This window comes from Lissotriton helveticus, chromosome 4_1, assembly GCF_964261635.1.
Source record: "Lissotriton helveticus chromosome 4_1, aLisHel1.1, whole genome shotgun sequence".
Classification (NCBI taxonomy): Eukaryota; Metazoa; Chordata; class Amphibia; order Caudata; family Salamandridae; genus Lissotriton; species Lissotriton helveticus.
Window position 1 is genome coordinate 1,686,367,027 of NC_136063.1, and position 24,510 is coordinate 1,686,391,536.

Below are 24,510 nucleotides of genomic sequence, written 5' to 3' on the forward strand. Positions count from 1 at the left end.
GGGCCTGGTCACCTACCCCTGCCTTGATCTAAGATGCTTCTGGATTCTAATCTATTTGGGGCCAATTCACGGTCTCCTCGTTAGTTCATTGACACTTTATCCACACCAAAGTATCCCACCCGATCATCATATTCCTACTGTATTTCTAGGCCTTACACATGCCATGTACACTGAAGCCCTCACGATTTCGATCTCTCATATCTTTCTCTGCACAACGTGTGATGTGAACCAGTTTGTCTCACTAAAACTTACTTCTTGTATATGTTATTTTAGGACATATAGATATCTCTTTCCCTATAAGTGTGTCAGAAGATAGGCAGCCCTTGTTTAGCAATCACCCTTCTGATTTCTTTCTTTACAATAACAGTTTGAAATAAAGCTGGTATATTTTTTCTCCGCTGCAATTTTAGTTCTAGTGGAGCTACGCAGAAAGTCTTCTTGTGTTTTTGCTTGTACTCTTTCAACTGCCTTGTTCCGGGCTCAGTGGGATATCATACACTTGTTCTCTGAATCTACTACGCCTAAACTTAATGTTTCAGCCTGTAGGTTTCTGTGCTGCTATAGTTGTGCGTAGTGCTCACTATTTTCTCACACGATATACTACACTTGAGGCCTTTAGGATGATTACGGGTGGCATTCCTTTTTTTTAATCTATTTTAGTGCAACTTGTCCCATCTGATGGCTGCCTATCTGTCTCTGCTACATATCCTTTGTCATAAATACAATAGTACCTCCTTTAACTGAAGGTTTATTATCTGATTTTCATCCTCCATTAAGGACTTCAGTTATTTGGTGAAATTATCTTTCCTATTGATATTTTCTCACATCCTCTGTTTCTTCAAATAACATATAACTGCATCCTGAAAAGTTTCAATGGCATTGAAAGGTAAACTGAGAATATAGGTCCATTTTATCTTAAGTCCAGTGGGACTGTTTGAGTTAATAGTAAATCCTATATGTGTCAGACGACCTTTATATGTATATGTGAAATATTTGCCCTTATTGAATGTGCTTTTCAGTTTTTTCCTTTGTTTTTTTAATATATTTAGATGATTTATTGGTAACTTATTACACTATGATGCAATTCTTTTTAAAAGTGTCGAAACAAACTAACATCTATTTGTATTATTTTGCAGACATGAACTATTAATTGGAACATTATTTTTATCGGTATACGAGAAAACATTATTTTTTTTTTTCATTTGTAATCTTTTTCTAGGTTTTATTGCCATCTTTGTTGCTTATCTAGTAGACCTGGTATTCATGTAGTTATAGTTGATCGTAAAAATGATAAATCTGAACTAATTTTATTTTTACATTATTGTCTGAAATATACATTATCGTGTTCTATTTAGGGACTGTGTTTTTTAGGGTTTGTGGAGTGTGTGTCCTTAATGGATTGTGTCTATCAGTTTGATAGTATACAGTGTCATGAGTATTTGCATGTGTTTTAGGAATGTGTGTGACAGAAGTCAGTAGTGTGTGTTTCGAGGGGATGTACAGACCTCTATATTAAATGAAGTGTGCATATTGCAGAGCGCCGACCGGGATGGCCGTGTGAGCGTGCAGCTCCGCGCCGAGTCCCGACATTTCTCCTGTTATCCCTGCCTGTGGTGCCTCTGAAGGTGCGAATTCGCCACACGAGGTGTTGTTGAGGCGGAGGGGAGAGTTTGGACGCCAGCGGGACCTCGGGGGACGAGCGGAGACCTGGTCCCGGAGCTTGGAGGTGCCGCGCCGAGAACAAAGGAACATGGCGGCGTGACGATCCTGAGAGACCCGGGGACGGAGCGCGCCTGACCTGAGCTGGTGTTCCGGCGGCGGCCAGCAGTGCGAGCGGAGCGGGGGCACGACGGAGGGTACCTTAGGCGCCGTGCGAGGGAGGCGAAGACTTTGCAGACCCAGGTGTTGGTGAGTGCGGCGCCCCTCCCCCCCCCGCTCCCCGACGGAGTGACCGGTGGACAGAGGGCGGCTCCTGGGCGGCGGCGCCTGCAACCGGCAGCAGGCATATACCCGGGGCTCTGGAGTAGATCTTCTGAAGGGGGCCGCACGAGAAGGCGGGCCCGGCCGTTTATGGAGAAAGCTGTGCAGGCGGACAGCGGGCTCCAACACGGCAGCGGAAGCGGGCTCAGAGCATGCTTAATTAAGGACACTGACTACCGAGGGACACGACACCTCCTGGGAGCAGCTGGGATTGAGAAGTGCCCTGCGTGTCAGTGGGGACAGCGGGGAGCTGCTGGCGACGGTGGATACCACCCGTCTGGACGGCTCATGGTCTGGTGGTGGAGGACACACGGAGCGAGGGCTGGGACAGCATCATTAGCCTACCACGGAGTGCTGGCTTAGGAGGACGGCGCGATCGGCTCTGGAGGGCGCCCGCCGGCTCACTCGAGGAGGTGCTGCTGGCTCGTGCAGCTGGTTTGGAGGGCACCCCGGGTCTCTAGTAGCGCTCGGGTGGACCCACACAATACACAGCCGTGAACTATCGGTAGTGGCCGGTGACTCCATGTGTGCTCTGGGGATGCAGGAACAGTGAGGAAAGGGCATGGACAGTTCTGGATGGTGAGCGTGGGGCCCTTGTATCCATAAACTCTGTCTCTCCTGGGAGGTGGCAGCAAGCGGTGTGACTGTGCTGGGAACACTGGGAACTGGCGTGGCCTTGGCGGTAACCCAGGAGGAGCACCTAACGCGGTCAGGATGGCGGCTCTCGGCGATCCATTGACTGAGCCACAAGGACGAAGCGACGTAACCGCCCTGGTCCAAGATGGCGGAACCCGGGCACTACCGGAGGCGTCAACACCAGAACAGAGGCTGAACCTGCGTCTCGACGCTATCCTGGACGCGATCACAGCGACGAAGGACTCGCTGCACCAAGACATTGCGCAGGTCGCAACGGGGTTGGGCCTACTGAGAGCGGACCATGCCAAGCTCTCGGACAGGGTGAAAGACAACGAACAATTACTTCAGGAGCTGAAACCAGCAGTGGTGACCGCAGAATACAAACTGACAGATATTCTTGGCCGCTTGGCGACGCTGGAACGACGGGCGGAGGATGCTGAAAGTCGTAACCGGAGGAATAATGTGAGGGTGGTGGGCCTTCCGGAAAAAATTGAAGGAGACGACGCGGTGGCCTACATGGAGAACTGGTTTAAAATGGTTGTGGCACCGGAAGGTCTCTCTCCCTTCTTCTCCTTGGAAAGGGCGCATAGGGTTCCAGCCAGACCACCCCTGGAGGGCCGACCGCCTCGACCGATGGTGGTAAAACTACTACACTATAAGGACCGCGATCTGTTGATACAGAGGGCACGGTCTCAGGGCCCATTCCAAGTAGACAATAGCAATGTCACGATCTTTCCGGATTACACGCAGGAAATTCAGAAAAACAGAGCGTCCTTGTCAGTGAAAAAAGAACTGAGGGGAGAGGGGATTCAGTACTCCTTGCTCTTCCCTGCCAAAGTAAGGGTGATCCTTGATGACAAGACCCACTTCTTCCAGGCTCCGGACGAGGCATGGTCGTGGCTTGAACTGTATCGTGCTGGAACGGATCGCACGAACAAAAGTGGAAGGGAAAGACAACAACCGGTGCGGGTTAGGAAGTCGCAGCGCATTCGCACGCGGAACAAACTCCAGAGGGCGGTGCGAGAGGCTCAGATGGCGGAGGACAGGAAGGGAGCGTTGGCTGCGACGGCGATCATCACAGGGTCACAGCAGGAGAGAATATCGGGGGGGTTCGGACTCGGGGGAGGAGGAAGAGAAGACTGGAGGAGATGAATCGGAAACGGGGAGTGTAAAGGGACCGGCGGTCACCCCGCAGACTTCGGATGGACTGTTTAACGAGTGACGTTTCAGAGTACAGAGCAACTCTGGGGTACCTGTTGGGACGGACTCTCCAGATTTTTGGTGAACTTTCAGGTATGGGGCTGTGGAGGCAGCATGGGACTGAGGGCGCGGGGTGGGAGCTCTACCTACCCTGGATCGGCGCTCTATCACCCTCTTGTGGCCCTTAAGGCCTTCTGTGGTGACTACCGCAGACTAGTGAAATGTGTGTGGTTTTGAAGGTTTGGAACGGGGCTGAAGCTGGGTTATTAGGTCCTGTCCTGGGGAGTGGGGTTTTGGGAGTTTTATGGGGTGTTTTGAAGGGGGGTTGTAACTGCTGCTGTGCGGGGAACAACTGTTTGTTGGTGGAATTGTACAGAAACGTCTATTCTGGGGTCGTTACCTAACGTGAAATGCATCACATGGAATGTCCGTGGACTTCGATCAATGGTGAAACGCCACAAGGTACATGCTTATTTGGTTAGGAGGGGCGTGCAGATAGCGATACTTCAGGAAACTCATTTGACCAAGAAAGAATGCGGAGCCCTACAGAAGAGGTGGCGGGGTCAGGTGTTTGGTACAACATACTCAGCATTTGCCAGAGGGGTCCTGATATGGATAAGGGCGGGAACACCATTCCAAGTCACGAACCAGCGAGTTGATCCCGAGGGTAGATATGTGGCGGTCGAAGGACGACTCTACGGTAGGGAGGTGGTCCTATGTAGTATCTATGCCCCCAATTCAGATCAGGCCCGCTTTTTTGATGGCTTGACAAGTTCGCTGGCCGTTTTCCTGGCTGGCCCTGTCTTATTAGGGGGCGATTTTAACTCGATCACTGATGTGGAGCTGGACAGGTCGCATCCGCCATGGCCGACTCCCCAGTGCGCAGGTTAGCAGCTCACAGGAAGGATTGGCAGGAGAGGTGGGGACTGATAGACGTGTGGAGGGAGCAGCAACCTACGATTAGAGATTACTCCTACTTCTCCGCGATTCACGAATTGCATGTTAGACTAGACTCAGTGCTGTGTGGTGGACCCCTGGCAGCTGTGGTGACTCATACTGAATATCTGACCGGACCATTTCGGATCATAACCCCTTATTGGTGTCAGTGCAGTGGCAACAGGCGAGGTCGGTGGTTCCGTCATGGCGGCTGCGGCCCGAAACACTGGAAGATCTAGCGCTCAGTGACACGGTTCAATAGGGCATTGACCGCTACTTTGCGGAGAATGAGGGTACGGCCACGTCGAGATCAGTAGAATGGGATGCGATGAAAGTAGTTTTGAGAGGAGTGTGCATGGGTAGATTCTCGAATGTGAGGACGGCTGTCTTGAATGATCTAGCGAAAGCGGAAGAGGTGTTACGGGGACTGGAACGGCAAAGGCCTGAGCGACCGGACCTACAGGAGCGACTGGTGGAGGCTAAGGAGGTGGTGGCGACTGAAACTGAACGGCTGCGGTGCTATGATTATAAGTTGTACGCCATTAAGGTGCATGAGGAACGGGATAAAGTGGGTGCGCTCCTTGCCAAGCTTGCCGACCCGGAGCTTAGGGGGTGTCCGATCATGAGTATAAGAGCGGAGGAGGGGGATGTAGTCTACTCGCAATCTGCAGTCCTGGCGCGCTTTCAGTCCTATTACAAGGGACTATATGAATGCCACCTGGAGGCAGGGGCTTCTGAGATAGGTGACTACTTGGCCTTGATCCCACTACCGGTGCTGGATAGCGAGGAGGCGAAGGGACTGGGAGGTCCCATAACATTGGCAGAGATTAGAGTGGCTGCTAAACAGATGGCTCGAAATAAAACCCCAGGGGTGGACAGCTTACCGATAGAATTCTATGCTAAATTTATTGACACCCTAGCGCCGAAACTATTGGTGGTGTATTCGGAGGCAAAGCAATTGGGATGCCTGCCCGAGTCCATGAGGGAGGCGCTAGTAGTACCACTGTTGAAACCAGGCAGAGATGCGTTGAATGTGACGTCTTACCGGCCCTTGTCTATGCTGACGGTGGATTATAAGATCTTGAGTCGCATCCTGGCCACCAGATTACTGCCGCACATGACCACATTAGTGCATAGGGACCAGGCGGGATTTATTCCGACTAGGAACACTTCGATGAATATACGACGTTTGGTCCGCATTTTGGACGGTGCCGGGGCCTCGGCTCTTGACCCCGTGGTGTTAGCAGTCGATGTCGAAAAAGCTTTCGATAGCCTTGAGTGGGAGTATCTAGATGAGGTGTTGCAGAAATTCGGAGTCGGGGAAGGATTTCGGAGATGGACGAAGGTGCTTTACACGTCGGCGAGGGCAAGGGTGCGTCTGGGGCCGATTGTATCTTTGGCTTACCCTGTTTGTAGAGGGACGAGACAAGGCTGCTCACTGTCCCCCCTGCTGTTCGCATTGGCAATGGAGCCACTGGCGGCACAGGCAAGGTCAGGCATCATGTACAGTGGGATCGCGCAAGGATCAGAGTCACATTATATATCATTATACGCGGATGATCTGCTATTGTACCTAGCGGATGCTGGACGATCCCTGGAGGGAGCAGTGGACATGCTAGCTGGATTCGGTCAGCTGTCAGGCCTTAGGGTGAACTGGTCCAAGACCTGTATATTCCCACTGCGGGCGGGCACGCCCTGTCCTCCACTGGCGAGAGAAGTAGTGTGGGAGCCCTCCTGCTTCACCTACTTGGGGGTGCGCATTTACCATGGGGCTGCTGACCTCTTGGAGGGGAACGTAGGGCGTTGCATTCGCGCACTGAGGGGTTGCATGGATTTTTGGGCCTCCCTCCCTCTGTCGGTGTTGGGCCGAGTAGCATTGTTGAAGATGGTGGCGCTTCTGCGGCTGCTTTATTATTTCCGAACACTGCCGATATGGATCCCACAGCGGGTCTTTAAGGAACTGAAGATGCTGGTGACGGGCTTCCTTTGGGGTCATGGTCGGCGTAGAGTAGCGTTGGATACCCTGACTAGACCCAAGTTTGAGGGAGGGATGGCAGTCCCCGACTTTGAACTATACTACCTAGCGGCACAACTGCAGGTATTAACGCAGAATATTGCTAAAGAATTCAGGGGCCCTGAATGTGACCGTGGAACTGGTATCCCAAAGTGTGTCCTATCATATATAATCATGCAACAGAAGCTGGATTCAAGAGACCTTACGGTGGAGGAACAGACGCTTAAGTTATGTTGTTACAGGAGTCTGAAAAGGGCGAAGAAAGACCGGCCATATGCACCGGAGATACCGATAGGGATGCTGACCGCGCTACCGCAAGGGGGCGATTGGTCCCGGCTGGTGGAATGGGAGGAGTTGGGCTTGCAGATGGTGGGGGATCTGTACATTGATGGGGTGTTGGTTCCCTATCAGACGTTACAGGGGCAGTTTGGCTTGCCTGAAGGTAACTTCCTACTGCACGCAGCGGTGGTGGCGGCGATGCAGAGGCATTGGAGGGGAGGGCTTGCTGAGCCGGAAGTGACCATGGCATGCCAATACGTGGTGATGGCCGCGGGCACTGTAAAAGCGGTCACTTGCCTCCATACTAGAATGTTGCATGAAGGACTGGCACCACTGCTAGTACTGAAGTCGCGATGGGAGAACAGTATAGGCAAGCCCATACCGGACACGGTCTGGAGCCATGTGCTGCGAAGGACGTGGAAGGGTACAAGAAATACACGATTTCAGCAGGTGCATTTCTTTATAGTACATAGGGCATACCTGACCCCGGAGAGGATAAAGCGGTACTTTCAAGTGCTCGACGCGAAGTGCCCGAGATGCTTGGCACCCGAGGTTGATTTGGATCACCTGCTATGGGGATGTCCGAAACTAGGGGCGTACTGGCCGGAAGTGGGGGACCTCCTGAAAGCGGTAACAGATAGGGAGGTGGACTTTGATATGGCGGCGTGTCTACTGCTCTGGTTCCCTCATACTAGGAAGACGAAAATTACGAGTACATTTATTGATCTGGGACTTATGTTAGCTCAGAGAGAGATAACTTGGCACTGGAAGTCTAAAGAAGGCCCTTCAGTGAGGAGATGGATGAATGAGCTGTTGAAATGGGCAGACTGTGAAAGTATTATCAGAATGCGACAAGCTGCAAGAACTGGCAAGGAGAGTTGCTTGGAAATGGCGAGAGCTTGGGAGATGGTGGTTCAGGCATTGCGTGATTACATGATAGAGGAGGAAGTGGAGGAGCAATGATTGAGGAGGACTCCATGTAGATTTAGTTACTGTAAACAACTCCTGATGAGTAGCGAGCTCCAGTGTTCGTACGGACTGAACGCGCCCGCATTAGCAGCAGTTGCAGGGGGGCGAGGGGGAGGGAGTTTTCGGGGAGGTAGTTAAGCATAGTGATGCAGATTAGATCCGGAGGATAGAACTTAGGACTGACCCATGTTCAGGGGGGGCTCCTGAGAAGTAGGCAGGCACTCCGGTAGTATTACTAGGGGGACCCAGGTGGAGGACTCTGGAGTGATATGGGTGGGACTGCATTGGGGAGGATAAGAGCTGCTGATGGAGTCCCCGTGAGATCTCTGTATCTGCTGGATGATGCATGGAGGGGGGGATTTTAGGGGAGTAAAAGCAGATACTGAATGGAAAAGCTGACCGAACACCCGGAAAGGGAGTACACTGGGGCACCCTCTTGAAGGACGGAAGTTCTGGCGCGCCGCCCAGCCTCCGGGATGTGGGCTGAATGGCTGTGTATGATACATACGTCACTTTCATTTTTTGTGATGCTGTAAGTGTACTGGTTGGCCCCTTTTGAGGTCTTGTTTCTAATTCTGCAATAAAAATAAATTAAAAAAAAAAAGTGTGCATATTGCATGCGGGAATGTTTAGTATGGCTGTCATATTTTTTAGAAATGTGTATCACATATAGAAGGTATGTATGAGGTGCTTACAAACAGTGTGAGGCAAATATGTTTGGTGTCTGTATCACATGTACTGTGAGTGTTGTATATGTCTCATTTGGAATATGTGTATTAAGCGTGTGTGATGCATGTTGCCTATGCATCTTAATTATAGTCCCTGTGGTGTTCATGACCTCGATCAAATTTGGTACTTTGGGTCCCTCTTTCTTATAGCATACGGGTCATTTAAAAGCACATAAAAACCAATTATCTCCACAGGGTCTATTTTATTAGGGCACAACTTATGCGGGCGGGGCTGATCGCTTCTCCAGAGTGTCTTCGCTGTGGTCGGGAGGAGGGCACTTTCATACATACTGTCTGGCGGTGTACATCCTCAGATCACTTTTGGAAGCGGGTCTTTGCATGCCTTTCAGAGGTCCTGGGGTGGGGGCTCCCCCGTGCGCCGCAGTTGGCCCTGCTTCATGTCATGGAGGGGATAGGGGGCAGTGTCTACAAACAACACTTCATGCTATTAGGCTTCACATTGACGAAGCGAAACATTGCTAAAGCATGGAAGGCGATGCGGGCTCCCTCGGTGGCTGCATGGAAGAATGGATTGGATTTTTGCATGGGGTTGAAGTAACTTATTTTTGTAGCCAGGCGATGCCTATGCAAGCACTATAAAATTTGGAAACGATGGGCGGAGTATCGGGGCCTATGGTTGGAGCCGCCTGCAGTAGCGGAAACTCATTCATTGGGGTAGTTTCTTGTTCTGTAAAGGGGGGAGACGGGGCGGGGGGATACATGCTACCATGCTAGGATTCTTTGACTATATATCTAGGCTGTGGACAGGACTATGCAGACCCGGTGCGATTTCAAGGGGGCGGGGCGAGGGAGGGAGAGAGTTGGGGGGGGGGGGGGTTCTATATCTTTTAGTATGTCCTTGTTATGCATTATTGATTTTGCTCACAAAAGTCGATTGCTTTCATGGTTACATATGGTCTGAATCGGCAGATGTCTCTGATGTGCAGAGCCCTGCGATGTATATGCAAATTGCCAAATGAAAATATTTTTTTTAAAAAGCACATCAAAACGAATTGTTAACTTAAGAATCGTGCTAACGAAACAGCAAATAATGCTACGACTTTATTGGATTCAATTTAAGATGATGAAACTGTTTGCTGTAAGATGGGAAATGTTGAAGATGCAGCACACTACAATCTGATTCATTTCTGGCTTGTGGAGGAAAGTAGTCAATTAATTTAAATCCTGTTTGCAGACCTGATGGGTGATATCTTTCAGAAAGCTTTCCTTTAATGACACTACAATCTGGAAACACTTTGGCGGGCCTAGATTCACTAAAAGTTTGTGTCTGGGTTGTGTCACACTTTTGGCGCAGCTCGGACGCAAAATCTATTTTGGGATTCACATAGCCAAGCAACGCCTTATTTGAATGGCTTTGTTGAAAAAAATAAATTTACAAAAAAAACAACCTTGCATGAGGTATGCAGTACATATGTGTTCCCGTGCATCCACCCATGAATTTTGATGCAAACACATATTTACAAAGACTTGTAAACATAGATTTGCCATCCGAGGCTGTCGTAACAAGGAGAAATATCATCTTTTTCTCCTAATTCTTTCCCCTTTCTATGTGTGTGACATAATGGAGGGGGGCCTGTGGTGGCAGTAGGCAGTCACAAGTGCGCCAGAGCTAGAAAGAGTACAACTGCGCCATATCTTTGTAAATATGGCACAGTTTTTGTCTCTCTCTTTCATGCAACGCAGCACAGCAACTTTCCTTGCTGCACTACGTTGCATGAACTGGAAAACTTTCTTCTGTTTAAACATTGGTTATAGATTTGACAAATAAAGCACTAGACGCAAAGTCAAGAGGATCGATTTGATATCTGGAAAAACAATCTGCACGTGCAAATTATAAAATATTTAGGTTTTTAAAATGATGCTTTGATTTATGTTAGTCTACGCCTCTCTCTGTGTGCTGTTGAGTGTTTTTAGAATGTATTGGTTAATGTCTTGATATTTTATGGCATAAATACTTTTTAGTCTTTGTATATATTCCATCTAGTGATTAGTGTATCAGTCCCGTTCTATGTATGCCATATTTTTGGTAATTGCATTAGTTTTAGAACATGTTACTCATGCAGTGTAAATATATATTAATAACTATTTATTTTTTTAAAGATATGTAACCTTCTGGATTTATAAATAAATGCTTTGGAAAAAAATGACTAGCAGTTATCGTTTAATGTTTGTAAAAGTCCGACTTTGTATTGTATCAAGATGCCCATATAATTTGTCTACTTTTAACATTACTCAAAGCTTTATATCTATTGTTTTATGTTTTTAATTTTAGGTGTGTAGCATTTGTCATAAAGAAGGGAGAGAAAGTAAAGGCGCATGCATGACCTGCAATGCTCCAAGATGCACCAAGGTTTTCCATGCTACATGGTAAGGCATTCCATTTTACAAGTATTTGTATATGGTTTAGCAATTAGGTACTTTGCAACTTTTATTGTTAGGACTTAATACCTGTTGTACACCACTTCGATCAATGTTTAAAAAAAAATATCTGCCAAAACAAACTGCGCTTTAAAACATGAGCATTGATGGAAAGTGACGTCCTACTCCGTTCATTTATATGCCCATTTTTCCACTCAACTTTGACGTCCTTCACTTTTACTTACTGATAAACTTGCCTTGTATGCATTGTTAATGCCACGTTCTCTTCAGTGTCAGAATGCAGCATTTACATTCTCTCAAAATTGTCTCTTCCTTAGTCATGCTCTCTCAGGCGACTGTAGAACATCTGGAAAAGTTTCTCAAAAGAAGAGAGTTTCCCAAGGACCAGAAAGGACTGGGTCAATAGGTAAAAACAAAGAAAAAATTCCTTTCTGGGTAATTAATTCACAAGGTGACCATGAGGCCTATCCGTAGCGATTAGCTATATTTGACATTTGAAATTGACAAATTCAAGAAGTCAAGATTTAAGTCTCCACACTAGGTTGTTTTATACTTTTTACTCAAAGTTTATTTTATAGAAATTCATATTTAGGCATACATTTTAAATACACATTATAATTTAGCACTGTGGTGGTTACTCTGGTACAGGTATATGTCTAATGGCTAACAATTCCGTGTTACGGTTATCTAACACAGAGTCACCACTATTATAGTATGCATTCAATATTTAAAATACAGTAATACAACGAATCAAATAAAAGACATTTTTTCATAATTTAAAATAGTCCAAAATTGTCTCTTCCTTAGTCATGCTCTCTCAGGCGACTGTAGAACATCTGGAAAAGCACACTGCTGTTAGCGCATACAAATCAAGTACTACAGATTTTTTAAGGTTTGACTTGTGGGGGTTGCTAGGTGGACAGTAAAGCCTTCCTTTTGGAGAGTGATGCAAGTTTAGAAAGTTTGATACAGTTATCACTAGAATATCCTTCAGTAACTATATTGTCCAGCCTGTGGTAAATTCTTCTTCTAAAAAGTACTAAAGGGGGCGTGGTCAAGATGGAGGGCTGATGAGACGCATCTCCCTGCGGATCTCCGCTCCTGGCTGCTTCGCCCGGTCACCTTTGAGCCTGAGACTCCGGAGGCGCCAACATAGCCGGCGGAAACAGGCATATGCCTGTGTGCTCCTGCGGAGTTGTGATTTACGGGGCTAGGTGCCCGGACAGCGGATTTGGAGGGCCTGCAGTGGAGCGGAGGGTCGAGAAAATGGCGACCAGGCCAGGTTGGGCCTGCTGGCACTGATAGCCCTGTCCAGGGGTGAAGTGCTCCAGCCTTCTCTGCTGTCAGCCGGCCACGAGGTGTGGGGGTCGGCGAGAAGCTGGAACAGCGGGACGGTGACCAAGCATGCATGGGAGCTCGGCGGCACTTCGGAGACTGGCAGGAACAGGCAGAGAGCCTCGGGCCGACGGAGGGAGGGGAGCCGCGTCGCACAGCACTGAACTCCCAGGTGAGGCCAAAGGGGAGCACAACCGCCGCACGGAAGTTGGTGGTAGCCGGAATTTGGCCCGTGCGTTCTCCTGGTGGTGTTTACGGGCGCTTTCGGGTGGCATGCTGAGCGGCCTTTCCTCGATGGGAGCAGCGGGCAGTAGCAGTGCCATTGCCCCAGACGTCCCTAAAGAGGCACCGGGCGCTACAGAGCGGAGGTGGCCCTGCGCCCAGGCACAGCAGAGGGCTCCCCTGGCATTGGGGCCTAGGAGCAGCAAGAGCTCCCCTGGCATCGGAGCCTAGGAGCAGCAGAGAGGCCTGCCGGGTGGGCCGAGACCTGTGCTGGGGGAGCCTGCGGAACCCTCCGGCCCGGCTCCGTCCTGAGTCGGGGGGCTTGCATTGCATCATCGGGGCCCAGCTGTTCCACCCGGGTCCCCGTAACGTAATTTGGCCATCAGGGAGGAGGCAGTGCGGCGATGGCCTGAACGAGGTGGCGTGCTGAGGCGGGATGCCAAGAGAGTGCGTGCCTCTGAGGTAATAGCTCGTGGGGGGGCGAGGGGGGCTGCGACTTCAGATACTGGGCCCTGAGTCCAGAGCAGGCAGCAAGGTGAAGGGGGCTTGGTGAGGCCCGGTGGCACACACCAACAAGAGGGCTCTGAAGACCACTGGGGTGTCCCAAATTGGTAGCGGCCATACTAACAGCAGCCGGCCAGGGTAATGGACTGGCGCAAGGGGATCTGTGGAGTGAATAGGGTGGCCAGGTAGTTGGGTGTGATCTCACCGCATGGGTACAAGTCTGAGGTGGCACAGCATTGCGGAGACGGTCCTGCCCTTCTGAGGCTAAAGACCCAGGTAGCGACATGGACGGCTCTGGCAGCGGGGACCTATGGTACTGGCACGGAACGGACAGGCTCGGGGGGGGGGGGGGGGGCACGAGCGACTCGACGAGGGACACAACCCTACAGCCAGATACATCGGCTGGGTTGCACAGGAGACCGGAGACGCCGAGGAGTGCTGAGGGCCTGCGATAGCTCAGGAGGCGAAGTGGGGTAGCTCTCTCCTGGACCTCAGGCCCAGATCATGGATATGTCCTCGGTACGGGTGAAGAAGGACCAGACTCTGAAGGAGATGCTTTCTAAAGGTGCCCTAGTGAGGTAGAAGGGGGGGACCGGTCACCCCCAACACCATAATCGCAGGTGGACCAGGAGGGGCGTATGTCCCGATTACTCGCTCTTTACTTGAGTCCCTCTTTAATACTTTGGGGGAGGATTTCCAGATGCTCAAAAGCGAGGTCTCGGGTGTGAGAAGTTAGCCTGGCATATGATGTCCACTAGTTCTAGTGGGTACCTTGCACCAGTCCAATCGACCCTTATTGGATGTGGTTGTAAAGCCAACCTTATAGATCGCTTTCCTAGTGGCAACATGGACCAGCAGTCATCAGGCTAAGACTTCAGAGAAGCGAATTAAGCAAGTTGTTTTACCAATTATAATCCCTTGAGTACCAAATGAAAGGACACCACACAAGGTATTTATCAAATATATATGTATTTATTCTAAACACAACCCCTCTGCACTCTTTATGAGGTCAGAGGTAAAAGTACAATACAAGTTACTTTATTAGCATAGGATAAGTTGCACAGTATACGTTTTGCCGTAGGGGCCTCACAAACCATATACTAAAATAGTGGTATAAGAATCACGTGAGGAATAGAAAGTAGGCCTAGGGCCTAGGGAATGGCTGGGGCTACACTAAACAACCAAAGGTTAGGAAGTAGGAGGCCCACGGGAGACGTGTGCAGTGTCTAAACACAGTCGCGAGTTACCATTGACGTTCTATGGGAAACAAAGAAGTTACAAATTTAACAATTAAAGGACACTTCCGGATGGACTACGATGAAACCCCTTTAGACTAGGACACTTCGAGAGTCAAGACCCACGGGAGCACCGGAGTTACTAGTGTTACCTCACCCAGGGAAGCCAGGGGCATAGGTGCCTTTTGGTGTCGGGTTTTGTCGTCGTTTTCAGTGGAGAGCTGCAAAGAAGTGCTGCAGGCGACCAGAGGAAAAGTGTCCGGGTGGATCCAAGGGTGGATCGAAGATCTGAACAACCTGAAAGCAGAAGGGACCGAGTCTGGGTCATTTGCCAGTGACCAGGAATGAACCAGGCGATGTCGAGCGATTTCAGGTGAAGAGGTGAAGCTCGTCTCTGCAGCCAGGAGTTGTTGACGATGACCAGGAGCTGGATTTGGTCTCTCCCACGAAGGATCTAGTTGACTGCGGTGTCCGTATCCTGATTGGACCCAACAAGCCTTGGCAAACACAATCCACGCATGAGATGAAGATTGGCTTCGGTGCAGACCAGCAAGGTCTGTGGCGCTTCTCCTTTGTAGGGAAGCTGGAGCAAGCCTGGAGCAACCAGGAAAGCAAGTTAGATTTAAAAGGAAGTCTTCAGGGGGCTCACTAGCCAACGGACTAGGAACCGGGAAGATGCGTCGAGCTGAAATGCAAGAGCGGGCCCCACGGGTCACTCGTGGAGTGTGGGGGCCTGAGCTTCGGTGCAAATGGTGCTCGGGGCTGGGGCTTCTCGTACCCCAATGCACAACTACGAGTTACCTCGGGAGTCGATGCAGTTAGCATAATGCAGGATGTCCAGGAGTTCCGGTCCCACGTCTCTCGTGTCCGCCACGGGTCTCAGCTTTGCTGGGATCGTCGAGCAGCGTCAGATGTCTGGAAGTCCTTGTCCTGTGTCGCAGATTCTTCGGGATCCGGCGGGAAAATGAAAAAGCAGACTGGCAAAGTTGCTGTTGGTGCCTGTTTGCACAGGGTGGTCACTCCTTGACCACAAGGGAGATTTCTTCTGTCTTCCAGTCAAAATGGAATGTCGAAGGTCCAGGATATGTCTTTCAAAGATTTGTCCAGGGTAATCTAAAGTCCTAGGGGCACAGCTCCTATACTTAGACTCAGTTTAGGGGTTGGACTACCTGGCAGGTCCCTCCTATGGGTGTACCTGGGAAGGGGGTGGTTACACCCCTTTCCCTTTGTCCAGTTTCGCGCCAGAGCTGGGGCTGAGTGCCCCAGCAACTAATTTGAACCGGGCTATGCATGGAGCACCTTGTGTGCCCCAGGCAGTGTCTGGAAAAGCATTTGCTGAATGCAGCCCTCCCTGCCCCAATACACTACAGCCTGTCTGGGGAGGTGCCAGCACCTCCCTGGACAGGAAACCTATTGTCCAGGCCTCCCATGCGGAGTTTCGTCCAGCAGCAGGAGGTCAGACTCATGTCTGTGGCAGCAGCATCCATTTTGTTATGCTGAGGCTCTGTTTAACTTTAAACGGGGTTTATAAGTAACTACATGTCTTCTCCCTCTAGAAGGGTGGAATGCTATCCCCGCCGCCAGGACTGGCGGGGGGGGGGGAGGGGTAGTATTCCAAAGTGTTTGGCACCTTACACGACATGTTTTGATCAAGCCAAACCAAAGTTAGCATTAACCGCGAAGATTATAATGCACTTAAGAGTATATGGTAGGGCTATATCATAGAACAGCTATACGGAGATGGTTCCGAATGCTGCAGAGGGGTTCAGCTCATGCTAGGGCACCCTATCACATAAAACCAAACACTCTGCTTCCAGGATTGTCGAGGCCTACCATAGGAGTGGCTTATAGGTGTGTAGGTGTGTGTGTGTATGTATATATATATATATCTATATCTAAGTAAGGGGTGATTACACCACCTTACACAGGCTGTGTGAACAGACCTGTGGTGTCAGTTTGGAGGGCCAGCCAGGGGTGGCCTAATACATGCTGCAGCCCCTGGTAGGCCTTGGATGCACCTATGCCCTGGGTACCTATGGTACACTATACAGGGACTGAAAAAGGTGACCAATACCCAATCTGGTATGTACCTAAAGTACATGGTAACAATTTAGAGAGAGAACAGCTAGGCTGTGGTCCTGATTAGCAGGGCCACAGCCAGACTAAAGTCGAAAAACCAGACAATCACGGCAAAAAGTGGGGGTAACCATAGGAAGCAGACACTACTCTCCTACAGCGGGGGAGGTGAAGGAGATACGCCATGATGTGGATGTGATTGGCGAAAGAGGAGCCACCACAGTAGATCACAAGCAGACCAGGGACGAGGAAATAGTGCAGCTTCAACAGGAGATGATTTGTTTAAGGGAGCAACAGATTGACCTCCAGGCGCACACCGAGGACCTCGAAAACCGCTCTAGGTGGAATAACATCCGACTGCGGGGAGTTCCCTCGGACGAAGAGGGAGCCAATCTAGTTCACTACCTGCAAGGGATGTTCCGGGACATATTGGGAGTTTTGCTGGACTTGAATATCTGCATTGACCGGGCGCACAGAGTGGGCTTAAGACGATGGGCTCCTGCTCCCTCCCCCCCACCCCAGTCATTTTAGCCTTTCTTCCTGATTTTCAATTCAAAGAGCGCATCTTACAAGAGGACAGGGCAAAGCATCCAGTCAAATACCAAGGGCACTCCGTTGCTCTATACCAAGATCCGGCCTCCATAATTTATTTATTTTTTTAACTTTTTTATTGGTGATTGAGAGCATTAACACAGCTCTATGCCTACAACCACTAAGTGGCCGGCTTCGCTCAAGCGATCGTCAGACAGTGATTAATAGGAATATCAATCAGAACGTGCTAACACAGCAAGCCGCCTACAACCACTTCGGGCCGGCCGCGTTGAAATGACTATCCATATGCCAAGTATCTGTTTAAATAATAGGACACACGCAAAGGTAAAATGAAATTTGAGGGACACAGAAATGCATTGTAAGGCACATTCCTGGAGCACACAGCCGTAGATCAACATTCTGCACAGCACCGCACACTCAACGGCATCATATGGCATACACAAGCACAGGTGAATCCAAACATGGAAGGAAGGAAGGGAATGCCGAGGAGTCTCGTCAGACCAGAATCTTCCACTGGGGCTTCCCGTGTCATTGATAACAACGTCATTCAATCAGTACCTTCAGGGTCAGGTATTCAACTATCCTAGTTGCATGATAGCGATACACAGTTATCTAAACCTTGGCTCGTGATTGGGCGTCCTCCGTTGAGTGCGACAACAAATAAGATGCGAGAGGTGCTCATATATCTCTGGGTTGGGAACTACTGGGCAGAAGTTCAGCATAGAGGGCAGACTGCTCTTGGCAATAAATCATATCTGTGAGCCAGTCCTTAAATATGGGTGCTCTGCCCCTACCCCACCTACAGGCAATACGGCGTTTAGCCATCAACAATGCCAGCGCTATGTATCTGCGATGTGCCATCGGAACCGTTTTGACATAGCTCAGTAAAGCAATCAGCGGCGTGGCTTCAATGTGCATATTGGTCATTTGACAGAGTGCCGTGAAGACATGTCCCCAGTATTCGTGTATGGCCGGACATTCCCAGGACAGGTGTAGAAAATCAGCTCGCGGCGCATGGCACCTGTTGCATCGATCAGTATCACGCAGCTGGTGTCTATTCATACTGGCCGGAGTGCAATACAACCTATGTACGTATTTATAATGTATAATTCGAAGCCGGCTACTGGCTGGATACGTTCAGTTTGCGAGCAGCAATATTCCCATTGCTCTTCTGTTTTTTCAGCTCCCAATTCTGCCTCCCATTTAGAGCGTGATGGTGAGTCCTCCACAATATGTCTAGTGTGTGTGACACTGTAAATTAGTGAAACCAGCCGCCTAGGTGAAGGCTGTTGCAACAGCGTCTGCAATGGCAGGAGCATTAGAGGTTCGTCGGGAAAGTCAGCGTGAAGTGCTCTCATCCCCTGCTTGAGTCGTATATACAAGAAGCTGTCCAGTGGAGTGTACTGTATGTCTTGAAACGCACTATCTGAGTCACGAAATTTGCCATTCGCGTACAAATTTCCCCATGTTGTGATGGATGTGCGGTTTCTGTAGCTTGTGGAAGATGGCTTCCTGTAAAAGGGACATGTCTGGATGATAAGCCAATGGGAGCAATGGCGATTACAAGAAGGGGAGATCAAAAAGTCTTGTAAGTCTCTGCCATGCCATGATAGTGGCGTTGACAGTGGTCTGTGTGCGCTCGAGCATTTAAAACCATGTACACGGCACCCTCTATTGGTATAGGGTGTAATAGCCAGTGTTCAGCTGCTAATTGCGGCATATACCTGGGCTGTCGGATCCAAAAATACAGATAGTGTGCCTGAGCGCTAATGTAATAGAGGTCAAAATCTGCGATGCCAAACCCACCCGATGCATAAGGCTTAATAAGGACCGACCATTTCAATCTGGCTCGCTTGCCTCCCCACACCAACTGGCTCATCTCAGATTTGAGGGACGCAAAAAAAGTGGAATATTTAGAAATAAATTGAGTAGTTGGGGCAAAATCACCATCTTTATCAAAGATGCCCTCCCCGCCATAGAAAGCGGGAGCGCTATCCAGTGATCAACCCTATCAGTGATACGAGACAGTGCTACCCCGTAGTTGAGTCTCATGAGTTCTTCCCTGTCCCTGGTTATCTTGACTCCCAAGTATCGTAATTCCTCCTCGCACCATTCCAATGGGAAGTCTAATGGAAAACGAGTCACCGTGTCCGTTAGTGGGAAGAAGCAGGACTTTCCCCAATTTATTTGGACTCCGTATAGGTGACCGAAGACTATGAATTCCCTCAAGAGGGTATTTAGATTTTGCCGTGGGTCTCGGACATACAGGGTAATGTCATCAGCATACATTGAGATTAATATCTGTCTCATGTTGCACTGCAGGGCCAGAGCATTGTGGTGTTGACGCAGGCGCGCCGCCAATGGTTCTGTCGCCAGGGCAAAGAGCGGGGACAATGGGCACCCCTGACGTGTGCCCCTAGTAATCCGGAACTGCTGGGACAGTTGCCCATTGATCAGCACCCTCGCTCCCGGTTGCTGATATAAAAGGCGTATCCAGGATAAAAACAAAGGGGGGAAGCCCATGCGTGTCATTATTCCGAAAAGATATCTCCATTCAATAGAATCCGAGGCCTTTGTGGCGTACCAAAAAATCGCAGCTAGAGGTAATTCGGGGACAACGTTATGCAGCAGTGTAAAGGGGGTCCTCAAGTTATGGGAGGTGGATCTACCCGGGACAAATCCAGATTGATACGGTAATATCAGATGTTCTAACAAAAGGCTCACTCGGTTGGCGATGAGCTTTGCTAAGATTTTAGCATCACAGTTGAGAAGGGAAAGCGGCCGGTACGACCCACATATGTAGGCAGGTTTGTCTGGCTTCAACAATGATATAATAAGTGCTTCCCTCATTGAGGGTGGCAGAGAGCCAACCTCCAAAGACTCCTCATAGACTTCACGAAGGATGGGGGCCAACAAATCGATATAGGTTTTATAAAACTCAACAGGTATGCCATCCATCCCTGTGGCTTTCCCAGGCTGAATGCCTATTATGGCCTCAAGCATTTCATCCAGTTCAAAGGGTGCACAGAGGAATTCCCGATGTACGTCGCTTAGCCACCCTAGTGCCACGTCTCCTAGATAGTCGTCCAGGTCTAAGTCTTGGGAGCCAGAGGTGGTATAAAGAGTCTTATAGTGGTTAGTGAAGCTGTCAAGGATATTCGCAGTGTCGCAGTAGCGCGTGCCATCCGACCCCTCCATCTCCAACACGTAGGTAGAGTACCGTGAACCCCTAATTAAGTCTGCTAGTGTTTTACCAGGGCGCTCCCCCTCTCCATAGCGGCGAGCCTGCCAGTGTTTACCCCTGAAGTATGTCTCCCTCTGTGCCTCTTCCATGTATTCATTCAGCTTGGATCTGAATTTCTCTTGCGTCTCACCATACGGTGTACGTGTCAGTGTAGCCTCCAGCTCCCGCAATTGACGCTCTAACCTAGATAGTGTGTTGATAATATCTTTGAGTACCCCTGAGCCCTTAGATATGCAGAACCCTCTAACGGTAACCTTAATGGCTTCCCATACAGTCTCCACGCTTTGTACCGATCCCTTGTTTCGTGTGAAAAAGTCCTGCACTTCCTCACGCAGCTCCTCTTGAAAGACTGTGTCTGAGAGCATGCTACGCGGCGGTCTAATGTCTGTACGAGAAAGCGAGCCAAACAGGGGCGTGATCGGAATAAGTCCTTGCTAAGTGCCGTGCCTGATCGACCGCCGGGCCGAGTCCCCGAGAGACAAGCCAAAAGTCTAGTCGTGCCCAGGTGGCAGTGTATGCCTTAAAATGTGTATCCTCCCTGTCCGAGGAGTGCAGATGCCTCCAAGCATCCAACAAGTGGTTATCCGCGATGATGTCTTTGAGTAACAGGCTTGCCTTAGTATGATGATGCGGGGCAGGGTGTGATCTATCCAGGGTTGGCGCATATGTGACATTAAAGTCGCCTTCCCATATAATATGAGTGGACCCAATGTGTCTCACCGCCTCCTACAGGGATGAAAAGAATTCTGGGGCCTCTACATTCGGTCCATAGCAACACACTAGTGTAACCGATTCCAGGCCCAGTCGTCCCCAGATCATGCAGTACCTTCCCTGATCATCACTAGATGACCCCACTAGGCGAAATGGCACTTGCTTTTTGATTAATATGGCAGTACCCCTGGCATAAGTGGTGTAGGGGGAGAATACACTATACGCGGCCCAACGGGACGCGAATGCGGTGGGTTTTAGAGGTGTGAAGTGCATTTCCTGCAACATTGCTATGTGCGTGTGGTGCCTGTCTAGGTACGCCAATACTTGCCTTCTCTTTCTGGGGTCCCCGAGCCCCCCACGTGAGATTGTTTAAGTGTACACCTGCGTTACTAGCCATGAACCCCTATTATCGGTGCAGGAACCAATAGAGTGTGCGTCGTGCAGTGTGCTACAGTCGACCTAAGATATATCATGCATTCCTGTGTCAAAATTGCTCATGTAAATCACAATACGAACTTTCAACAGCCCTTCCTCCCTCCATGTCCCCCCCTCCCACTGAAGCAACCCCAACACGCCAGCATAAGACACCCACCCAGCCCTTCCTACCCAGTCATTCAAACCAAAACATAGAACAATCCCTACCATCCCTATTGGCAAGGTATGTGGGGGGAATTCCCTGTGGGAGCCCATCTAGGCGGCAACACAACCACCCCTTGCCCTCGGAGCATGTGCAGTGGACACTGCAGCTCCAACTAGCATACAGGGGGCCCGGCGAGTCGTCTGCCAGCAACCCGGGGAACCCCGTCAATAATTGCACACATTTCAAATGGCGCAAGTCCCAATCTCAGTTAGCAGCACTCACAGTGATCAGTGTTCAATGTTAGACTAGGCATAGTTCAAGGCATCTTACTGTTTTTCATCACCCGCACCCTCCATCGGTGACCGCCGGCCTTCGCCCTCAACCTCCGCAGGGCGAGCTGTTTGCCTGAGGTGTTTAAGAAACTAGTCTACCTGTTGCAGCTTCGTAAAGAAGTGCTGCCGACCCTGATGAGTTACTCGTAGTGGTGCCGGGTAAAGGAGAGCATAATCGATTTGCGCTTTACGCAGTTTTGCTTTGACATCAATAAATTTCCGCCGTTCTTCTTGGACCATGGGCGTCAAGTCCGGAAACATAGTGAAGGAGTTGCCCTCATAAGACAACGATCGCTTGCTGCGTGCTGCTCGCAGTGCCACACCCCGGTCCCTGTAGTTTAATAGTCTAGTAATTATAGGCCTCGGAGCAGTGCCCGGTTTGGGTTGAGGGCCTAGGGATATATGTGCCTGTTCAACAATAAATTGTGGGGAGAAGGCCTTCGATCCCACAATAACAGTTTTTCGACATACTCCTCCATGCAACCAGTGTTCGTAGTCTCCGGAATACCTAAAATACGTATGTTGTTGCGTCTGCTTCTCGCTTCCAAATCCTCATTCTTGGAAGCTATGACTCGGAGCAGATTATCCATTCGAGAGAGTTGCGAGGTGTGTCTAGCAGTCACGTCGTCCGAATCCGGTATGCGCCGCTCTCCCTCCGTTATTCGCTCTTCGTGGACATCCATTTTGTGCACTATTGCATCCATACGTGAGGACATCCTGTCGACCTTGTCCGCTATTGTGGCAAACCCCTGGCGCACCTCCCACAAAATGTCCTGGATCTCTGGGGGCTGTTCCGCCAGGGCCCCAGCCGACCCATTAGCGCTCATTTGTGCAGGTGGCTCTTGCCCCGTCCGGGTGGGTCGCTTCGGAGGCTCGAAGGTGAGCTTGGGCTGTCGCGTATCTGGCTTGCCCATGATGGCGTCCGGCGAACCCAGTGAACGGTCCTAATACGCGGCGAGCAGTGGCTCTCTCTGCAGGTGGAGGCAGGGCGCGGGGACACTGGACACTATAGCTGCTCCCCTGGCGCATTGTTAAGCGTCTCTCTGCGGCGCAGGTACGGCGTCGCGGTTGCTACAAAGTGTGACAAAAACGAAAGGAGAGAGTTTCAGCCGACTGCAGGTGGTAAATGCGGCCCTTCCTACAATCAGGGCAATCGCAGGTGCTTAAGTGGGGGCCCAGGCACGGGGTTACAGCGTTTCCACTCCAAGAGGGATTCCCCCCTGCCTCAACACTGCCGGCGAGACCACCACCCAGTGGTGACCACCATGGGCAATTAGGAGGGCAGGCAAGCGATCCACGTGCCTCGCCAGCAGGGGGGTGCACGAGCAGGTCAGCGTCCAGGAGCCTCCTCGGCCTTCAGCAGGATCCAAAAGGCAGTTTGGGCAAGGTGTCCTTCAGGGCCCACCAGCTGCAGCCTGCAATCCCCAAATATGGCTCGTGTGAGGGGGAGTGGGGTGGGGGGCGGCCAGGCGTGTGAGAGCCGAGGGCCCGCAGCAGTGATTCAGGTCTAATGGCCTCGCGGGGGGCAATGGAGACCCCATCTCTTACCACTGGCCTCAGTGCGTCTCCGCTATTACTCCGTCACCTTCAAGTCCAGGGGGGGTCCCGCTGATCATACTGCAGTGGCCGCGCATCTTCAGGCCCGGTGCAGAGGCCTGTTCCACTTGCGGCCTGGTTCTTCGTGAGGCGCCGCGGCCTCGCGTGGTCGTAAAAGCCGGCGGCAGCGCAGGGTAGGCTCCGCAGTCGGCTCTCGCCAAAAAATGCCGAGCTGATTTCAGGAATGTCACTGCTCCGATCTGGCTGAGGTTCGCACTACAGGTGCTAGGGGTCACGCCAAGCAAGTGCTGCTATCAGGGGCCCCCAGGGGTGCTGATTATCAGGAGAAATGCAGGATATTGATCTCCGGGCGGTGAGAGCCTCACACAGTGGCGGCCATTCGCTAGTGCGCCACCTAGCGCCCCCCGGCCTCCATAACTTTGCAGAAACTGAGGGAGTTCAAAGGGGTGACCACCTACTTGAGAGAACAAGGAGTGGCTTACTCTTGGGGTAGTCCTTTCCAATTGATATTCAAATGGAACGGTAAACTCTACCAGATCCGGTCTCTCCAATCGAGGCTACAATGGTACTTGACGTGAAGAGCGCAACGCCAATGTGTGACATGCAGGTGTATGGCATAGTTAAACCAGTTACAGGGATGGGCGCCCTCCCAGCTAGCGGCAAAAGAGGGGGGGGGGGGGGGAACGTCAGGTGCAGTGCATGATCTAGTCCCTTAGAGTGGTATGTTCAGCCTAGTGCTCCATGCCCCCCACCGATATGCCAAGCTCCCAAGCAGTCTAGAAGTAGGGCAGCGCCCCGGGTAAGTGGGGGGGTGGGGGGGCTGCCTCTCCCGTCACCCAACGACGGGGCATCAGGGCCCGATTCAGAGAAGGAACAGGCCAGTCTAGTCTACGTCTCCTTTGGTACCCGCCTCAGAGGCGTCTGCGTCTTGCAAGGAGCGGAGATATGTGGTCAGGGGACCCCAGAGGTCCTTAGGGCGTGACTTTTGTGGGAGTAGATCTGCGTATGTGTGTAGGTGTT

The 24,510-nt window shown here is 50.6% G+C and overlaps 1 protein-coding gene across 2 annotated transcripts in view; it reads left to right on the forward strand.

The window, feature by feature from the left end:
* LOC144829326 (protein AF-10-like) overlaps positions 1-24,510 on the forward strand; it is a 1,339,974-nt gene that overhangs the window by 371,826 nt on the left and 943,638 nt on the right. For both annotated transcript variants that reach the window (XM_078688368.1, XM_078688367.1), the window contains exon 5: positions 11,036-11,130. In XM_078688368.1, coding sequence (XP_078544494.1) covers positions 11,036-11,130 — 95 coding nt within the window. The remainder of the gene's footprint in view (positions 1-11,035; positions 11,131-24,510) is intronic.